Source organism: Crocodylus porosus, unplaced genomic scaffold, assembly GCF_001723895.1.
Source record: "Crocodylus porosus isolate Cpor-Errol unplaced genomic scaffold, CroPor_comp1, whole genome shotgun sequence".
In the NCBI taxonomy this organism is placed as follows: domain Eukaryota; kingdom Metazoa; phylum Chordata; order Crocodylia; family Crocodylidae; genus Crocodylus; species Crocodylus porosus.
In genome coordinates, this window is record NW_017728953.1 from 1,003,459 (window position 1) to 1,011,257 (window position 7,799).

A 7,799-nucleotide genomic window follows, 5' to 3' on the forward strand; every position below is an offset into this window, starting at 1 on the left:
GGCAGGGCCGGGAGTGAGGGCCTGGAGGGAAAGGCCTGTGCTAGCCCCTGCCAGGCCTCGTGGGGTTAATCAGCCCTGTCCCCTGCTGCCCCCCTACCCCGAAGCAGCCCCGCTAGACCCCCCATCCAGACAGGCCGCCTGGGCCCAGGTCTGCACCCTGCGGTGCCCGCCCTGGCCCTGCCACGCGCCAGCCCCAGGGTGCAGTGGGCGCTGCCTGGGGCCACGTGTGCCCTGGGGGGGACGAGGCCCTGCAGCCCCCATGGGCGGGCAGCGCGTGACAACCGGGCGCGTCGCCATGGCGACTCGCCCACGCGTGCTGCTGCAGCTTGACGCGCAGCTCGCGCCCACCCCCACGCCAGCCGGAGCCTGGGGGGGAAGGGCCCCCCCTTCCTGCCAGCAGGGACCCCCGCAGGCCTGGCCATGGCCCTGCGGTGGGGTGGCACGAGGGCCCCTGGGCAGCTCCGAGGCCCCACGGGGCCCCCTGAGGCCCATCTTCGCTCGGTGCACGGGGCCCCGATCCGGGGACACGTGTCCTTGCTGTGACGCCAGCTGCTGGTGCCACACAGAGCACTGGACCCACGGCCCCTCCCGGCTGTCAGGCGCAGCAGGCGGCACCGTCCTGGCATCGCCGGCTCATCCTGCTGGGCCAGGTGCCCCGCCCAGCCCGGGTGGCGCCGGACGCGCCCGTGGTGCTCTCCTCCCTGCTGGGCAGGGCAGTGCTGACTCAGCATGCATGTGCACACGCGTGTGCAAGACCCCCTTTGCTGGGGCAGCCCCTTTGTCCGGAGCCCGGGGCCTGCTGCTACCTTGATGGAGGTGCCAGGCATCTCCCTAGCAACCATCCATGCTCGCCCTGTTGCCATGGCAGCCGTGCATGGGGTTGCTACGTGGGAGATGCTGGTAATGGTTTCCAAGGGGGAGGTGAGGTCGATGCCACGGGCACGGCTCCCGGGGGCAGGGCAGCTCCTCGCCCGCCCGTGGCAGGCGGCGCTGGGGGAAGAGGCCACGTCACAGACCACAGGAGTCAGGTGTCCCCGGCAGGAAGCCGCGAGCGACACAATACGTTAGTGCCCCCCCACCCGGCAGGGAGCTGCTGGGCCCTGCCAATGCTGCCCCCCCACCCGTACCCCAACCCTAGTGGCACAGGTCCCCGGGGTTGGCATGAGTGCCCCACCGTGGGCTGTCTCCATCCTTTCCTAGAGGTGTTCCTCAAGCTGTCCCAGCCCCCCAGCATGGCATAGCCCCCCCTCCCACTCCAGCACAGCACAGATCCCCACGGCACGGCTCAATCCAGCCCCCCCAGCACAGCCCAGTCCTGCCCCCCCAGCTCAGCACAGACCCCTGGCAACACCACCCCCAGCAGGGCCCAGCACCCATCACTTCCCCCCGCCCAGCACCCAAGCCCAACACGGCTCCAGGACCCGGGCTGGCAGGTCAAAACACGGTAGAGGCCAAAAAGGGTAGGAGAGCAACACTCAGCTGCAGGGTGCCCCCCAACAGCAGGCGCAAAAGTGGGGGGCAGCCCCGTGTTGATATCACGATGCCCACCGGGGGATGCTGCCAGTTGCAGCCGTGGGGTGACAAAGCAGACCCCCCCCAGCCCCACAAGGACCCCACTCACCTCGGAGGCTGCTCACGGTCCTCTGCAAGCTGGCGCGCAGCTGGGGGTCGGGCACGCGCTCCACCAGGCGCCCTAGCTTGGCCAGGTGCTGCTTCACCCCCTCATGCCGCTTGGCCTCGGCCCGGATGGCGCCGGCCAGCGCCTGCTTGGGGGTGCTCATGGCGCCTGGGCCCCAGGCATGGGGGCGCAGCGGCCTGGTGGGGCTCGGCCCAGTGGCGCCGCCCACAGCACGGCCCCAGAACCTGCCCCCAGCCTATCCGGCCCGGGGCCTCGCGCTGGCGGCTGCACTTCCTGAGCTGCACGTCATGCCAAGCCGCAGCGCCGTGGCTGGGGCAGGCGCCGAACTTACGGGGTAAACACTTGCCGCGACGTGGGGCAGGGACGCGCCTGGCCGGCACACCCACACGCCCTGCCCCGCACACACGCGGGAGTGTGTTTGTGTGTGTGTGAGCACCTGGCGGCACAGGCCTGTTGCGACATGCACACATGCCAGGCCTCCGCATGGGCCCCTGGAGGCAGCACACGTGTATGCTCACACCTGGGCCTGGCCTGGCCTGTGCCTGGGACACACACACACCTATATATATATGCATACCTACGTACAGGTGTGCCTACACATAGGTGTGCATGCACACACATATACACACACTTGCATACATGTACACAGACTCATGCGTGCGCACACACACACTGACACCCATGCTCACATTCCTGTAGCTGTCCCCCCCATCCCTCCCTGCCCTGCCCTGACCTCCAGCCCTGCCTCTCCAGTCAGGCAGCTGCTGGCAGGCTGGGTGGCCTAGTGGTTTGAGGCCTGGGTGCCCAAACTCCTGGGTTCTCTCCTATCTCAGTCTCTCCCTGCCCAGAGAACAGGTTTGGGGGTGGGGAAGGAAACACCCAGCAGGGGGGCAGCTGCAGCGCTGGGGGGGCGTCTACAGCTCAGGACTCCTAGGTTCTGGGCCTGGCTCTGCCACTGCTTCACTGCAGGGCCTTGGGTGAGTTCCTTCACCCAGTGCCTCTGTGAGGCCTTGAAGCCCCTGAATGCAGGAGCCTGCTCAGCGCTGGGCACCCTGGGATCAATCCTGAGAGCAGCTCAGAGCTGCTCCCCCACAACCCATGGTCCATGCTGTGAGCAAGCTGTGGAAGGGGGCGTGGGCAGGTGGTTACGTTGGGGGGGTCCCTTCCCAGAACTCCTTGCTCCCTCCCGATGCTGGAGGTGGGGCCAGGCCTGCTGCGCACGCAGGTAGGAAGCGCCTGGTGTCTCGGTGGCTTCCTGTGCTTGGGTGACGTGGCACCGCAGGTGCCGGGGAGTGGGCCTGGCTCATGGTATCACTCAGTGCCAGGGCTGGGGGTGTGGGCAGGACTGCCAGCTTGGGCCCGTAGCCAGAGCACCAGGCAGCTTGCTTCCTGCTGGGGACAACACCTCCACACGCATGCACACACGCAGGAACACGTATGACACATGTATGCACCCACACACATGTACACAGACCCAACCAACATGTGTGCGTGCAAACACAGGCACATGCATTCAAACACACATGCACAGCCATACATGCTCAGGAATGTATACACACATGCACACACAAATACACAGATGTACATGTGTGCACATATGCATGCATCCATACAAATATGCATGCACATACACACGTGTACACACATGCGTCCACATACACGTGTGCATGCCTACATGCGTGCCCACATGCGTGTACACACACTTGCATGCACACACATGCATCCATACACATATTCATGCACACACACAAATACATGTACACACACATACATGTGCACACACACGCATGCTTCATCCCTGCCTATGAACAAGGGGCCCTGCCAGGCATTTGGCCCTGACAGCACTGCGAGGTGGCCCAATGGTCCCTTCCATTTGGCTTGGGGGGCTCCAGCACTGCTGGATCCGGGGCTTAGCCTTGTGGGGTGCATGTGTGTGTGTGTGTGGGGGAGTTCACAGCATCCAGGCAGGGGTCCTGGGGAAGCTGGGATTTGCTGGGCTCCGGGGCTCCCATCTTGATTGTAGGCTCAGGGGCTCAGGCCTTGCCTGGGTGTGATGTGCATCCCCCCCAGGGGCACTGCCATGGGTAGGTGGCACCGGGTTGCCACATCCTCATCCACTGTGCAATGCACACCTTTTCTCAGAGGCTAGTGCAAGAGCAAGGTGGGGGCCCAGTCCCTGAGGAAAGCCAGGGCCTGAATCCCTGGACACAGCCAAGAGCACTGCCTCTCTGCGTGCCGATGACCACCGCTGTCCCAGGACTGGTGCATGTGATGCAACTGAAATCAGTGTCCCCCCACCCCCGACCCTCCAGAAGAGCAGCAATGGCACAGCAGGCTGCTGGTGGGACCAAGGGCTGAGTAAGGCTTTATTGGCGCAGGCGCTAGGGGCTGAAGGGGTAGGAGGAGGCGAGGTAGTGTTGGCCGGCCCCGTACTCTGTGTTGGCCCATGAGTAGGTCTGGATCTGCGCCCGCTTCCCCGCGAGGCTGAGGGTGCACCTGGAGGGAGGCGGGCATGAGGCTGGAGCAGGCCCTGTTGCCTCCCCACCCACCCACCAAGGAAGTGGAAAAGGGGACCTGAGGGGGTCTCAGGGACAGTGACCCCCCAGCTTGGGACTTTCTGTGCCTCTCTCAAACCTGGGACTTGGCACTGGTGAGAACCCAGGAGTCCTGGCTCCAGCTCTAGCCATGGGACCCCACTCCTTCCCAGCACCCAGGGGAGAACCCGAGCATCCTAGCTGCCAGCCCTGTGCTCTAATCACTAGACTTGGTTTCCTCCTGGAGCTGAGATGAGAACCCACGAGTCTTGACCTGATGGCCCCTGCTGCAAGGATCAGAGCAGATGGCACTGGCCACGACCCCCAGCCCCAGCTCCCCTCCCTGGGCACTCACAGCCGGTCAGGCCGGGCCTTGAAGCACAGCGTGTAGACGGCCACCTCGAACTCGGGGCTGGAGCCGATGAAGAAGGAGCCGACGCTCTTCAAGTAACTGCTCCAGCGGTACTGGATGGCCAGGATGTCGGGGTAGGTGGTCCACTGCAAGCACACAGGGGCTTGGAGGGGAAGCAACTGGGGCAGGTGCCCCCCCTCCAAGAGCCCAGCCTGAGAGTTAGGGAGCCCCCGCTGCCTGCTAGGAGGAGGGAATCAGCCTAGACTGGGTGTCACTGGACCGGTTATACTGGGCTAGGAGTTACCCCCTGCCCCCCACCCCACTTCGAGACACTCACAGGCCCATTGTAGCTGTAGCTCAGGTAGTTGATCTGCCCAGCCTTCTCCAGCTCGTAGTAATGGACCCAGTTGTGGAAGCCCGAGACTTTCCCCTTCTTGATCTCACCTTGGGGCAGGAAGAAGCTGGACTCCAAGCAACCTGGCAGGGGTAGGAAAGAGCCCCCCCTCCCCCCACCCCGGGGGGCTGCATACCGTGGAAGACGTGCTCGAAGCCAGAGGAGTCGGTTGCCTTTCCGCTGGAGCGTGAGTACATCCCGAACCACATCGTCTTTAGGTCCTTCTGGAACTCGGCCTCCGAAGCATACAGGCCTGGTTGGGGCATGGTGGGCATCAGGGCCTGGGCTGTCTGTGCAACTCCTTTCCCTCCACGCCCCGCACTGACTGTGCAACCATCCCCTTGCACACCCGCCAAGTTGTGCATTCACCAGGGGCAAAGCCCATCCTGTGCCTGGAGCTGCCAAGATGTGCCATGCCAGGTGCTGGCTGAGGGCACGCTTGTTATTTTGGCTGTGAGCTGGGCGCTGGGCCTGAGACATGAAGGGAACTGTCGGGGGGGACATGTCCGGGTGGGTACCCATGACAGTGCCACTCACCTTTGGCGAGGAAGAAGCGGGTGAGGGTGGCCAACACGGGGGTGGCAAAGATCTCTGCTAGGAAGGCCTCCTGTTCTTCAGCCTCAGTCGCTGTCACCGCCTCCTCCTGCCCTGTCTGGCGGTTGTAGTTGTCCAGCAGGGCCCGGAGCCGGGCGAAGGTGGGCCTGGTAAACAGCGTGCCCTCATCCACGTAGCGGAAAAGCCTGGCGATGCCGCAGGAGATGGGGCTGAGACCTAGGGCTGGGCCAGAGCGGTCGGGGCTTGGAGCAGGGGGTGCGGTTTATCTGGGTCGTGGCTCTGAACCCAGGTTTGTCGGTGCCCTCTCACTGGGACTACCTGGTCCTTGGGGCTGGGGGGCTCTATGAAAGGGATGCCATTGAGGTGCAGAGAAGCCAGAGCAAGGCTGGGCACCAATCCCACCCAGAAAAACCCCAGAAGCAAGGTCCACATGCCCTCCTGCTTCTGTGCCAAGCCCTGGCACAACATCCCCTCCCACTGCCATTGCCTGCGTATCCTCCATGTTACAGTGGCTGGCAGGGTCTTCCCAACCCCAGGGGCTCTTGCCCCTGCTAGGAAAGACAACGGATCGGCTCAGGGCAGCCTCTGGATTCCCTCCCCTTTTCCCGCGCTCACTTGTGGCTGGCATAGTCGTGCCCGGTGCTGGTCTCTGAGGCGGGCACCTTGTGCTGCAGGTCAAGGATGATCTGGCGGCCAGCGGCCCGGTTCACATCGGCGGCATAGAGCTCCTCAGAGATGCGCTGAAGCTCCTGATCCGCGATGGAGGACCCGCTGTTTCTCCCTGGAAGGAGGCCAGGGGGCTAGGACAGGACTGCGGGCAGGGAGGGCAGACCCTGCTCTGCTGCCTGCCCAGCTCACATGGCTAATGGGCCTGTTTTGGAGACACCACTTAGGGACTAATTAGCTGCTGTTCCTCGTGTCCAACCTGGGCATTGCCCTCTGAGCTACCCCCCGTGTCTGGCTGGGTCAAGAGACGGCTTCCCCATGGCTCCTGGCACTGAACATCACCTGGGATCCCCTTCGGGGTCAGGAACCCGGGCTCCAGGGTTCTTGGTGCTCTTCTGCCACTAGGCTGTGAGTGAAGATCCTGACCCCCAGCACGGCCTTGCCCTCAACTTCACCTTGCACTGCCCCAGACACTCGGGGAAGAGGCTATGAGACCAACACAGATGCTAGGAGGAAGATGGGGGGAGCACCCGCAGATGATCCTGGCTGGCTCACCGGCTATCGGTGCAGAAGCCAAGAGTTGCTGCCAGATCTCTGCACAGCAAGGAAACGAGGGAGCGAAAGAACAGCTTGAACCCGGCGCCGGGAGGAAGGAGCCAGACCTCAGCTGCGCCTGGAAGAACCTGCACCAACTCCCTCATCTCGACTGCAGCGTCTGGCTACAGGGACCAGGGGTGGGATCCAGGATAAATCAGGTGCTGAAGTCTCTTCAAAAAACCTGGCCCAGGTCTGAGGGGGTCTTTCCCTGCCATAGCAAGAGGCAACTTGTTCTGGACCCTTGTCTGTGGCTGTAACGGACCTGTGCAGTCGGGGGGAGGGATCCTTGGGGGGCATCTGGGCTTCCCACGCTTGCTTCCAGAGTCACCCAGTCTCCAGGCAAAAGCTTCAAAGTCCCATAAGCTGCTCTGCTAGTTCAGGGGCTACGAGGACCCCCACGTGGGCAGCTTGCAGGAAAATGCTGCCCTCGTTAATCAGCGGATCTTAATAAGTGGCTTTGCTCTGGTCTGAACAGGGGTGAGTTTTCCCTGGACCAAACCAGAGCTCTGGACTTGCTCCAAAACCACTCCGATTCTTTTGCCATGCTGGAAGACGGAAGAGAAACCCCCCCTCCCCAGTCCCATCTTTATCACCACCTAACAACACCCATCGGGGCTTCAAATAGGCATATACGGATGCATCCGTCCTTACCCAGGGAGGTGAAGTGAGCCCCGCGCCCGAAACAGGGCAGGAGACAGAGCAGAGCCAGCAGCGCCTTCATCATGGCCAGTGTGCGGCCCCCAGGGCAGCCCTGGGTTTATATGGGTTTGTCGTATCACGTAGATAACTCAGGAGAAACATTCACACATGGGATAATTCACACGGGGCGCCGCTGTCCATGGAAGGAGATAAAGCCAGGTGCAGCTGTTGGGGTGCCTGGGGTGGTGGGGGTAAGAGAGGAGGATTTGGAAAGCCCAAGGGATTGGATGGGTGATGGGTGTGTGCTGAGATACAAGAAGTCTCTGCTAGCGGTCAGGAGAAGGGAGTCCAGGGAAGCGTCCAGCAGCTGGGGACAGAAGATGGAGCCCCCTCCCCTCCCTAACAGTGACCTCCCAGTCCAGC

At 63.0% G+C, this 7,799-nt stretch overlaps 1 protein-coding gene across 1 annotated transcript; it reads right to left on the bottom strand.

Moving 5' to 3' along the window:
• Positions 1 to 3,973: 3,973 nt before the first annotated feature.
• On the bottom strand, positions 3,974 to 6,841 carry LOC109324406 (poly(U)-specific endoribonuclease-C-like). The gene is made up of 7 exons (XM_019556401.1): positions 6,803 to 6,841; positions 6,090 to 6,274; positions 5,457 to 5,659; positions 5,056 to 5,172; positions 4,863 to 4,969; positions 4,529 to 4,671; positions 3,974 to 4,135 (listed from the first exon to the last, which is right to left on the bottom strand). Exons 1-7 carry the CDS (start codon positions 6,839 to 6,841, stop codon positions 4,021 to 4,023), a joined length of 909 nt encoding a protein of 302 aa, XP_019411946.1. The 3' UTR covers positions 3,974 to 4,020.
• Positions 6,842 to 7,799: the final 958 nt, after the last annotated feature.

Coding starts and splice junctions, on each gene's coding strand:
- LOC109324406 (XM_019556401.1), bottom strand. CDS start 6,841: ATGAGGGAGTTGGTGCAGGTTCTTCCAGGCGCAGCTGAG. Junction 4,970..5,055: donor CTTCGAGCACGTCTTCCACG/GTATGCAGCCCC, acceptor TCCTGCCCCAAG/GTGAGATCAAGAAGGGGAAA. Junction 4,672..4,862: donor GCTACAGCTACAATGGGCCT/GTGAGTGTCTCG, acceptor GTGTGCTTGCAG/TGGACCACCTACCCCGACAT.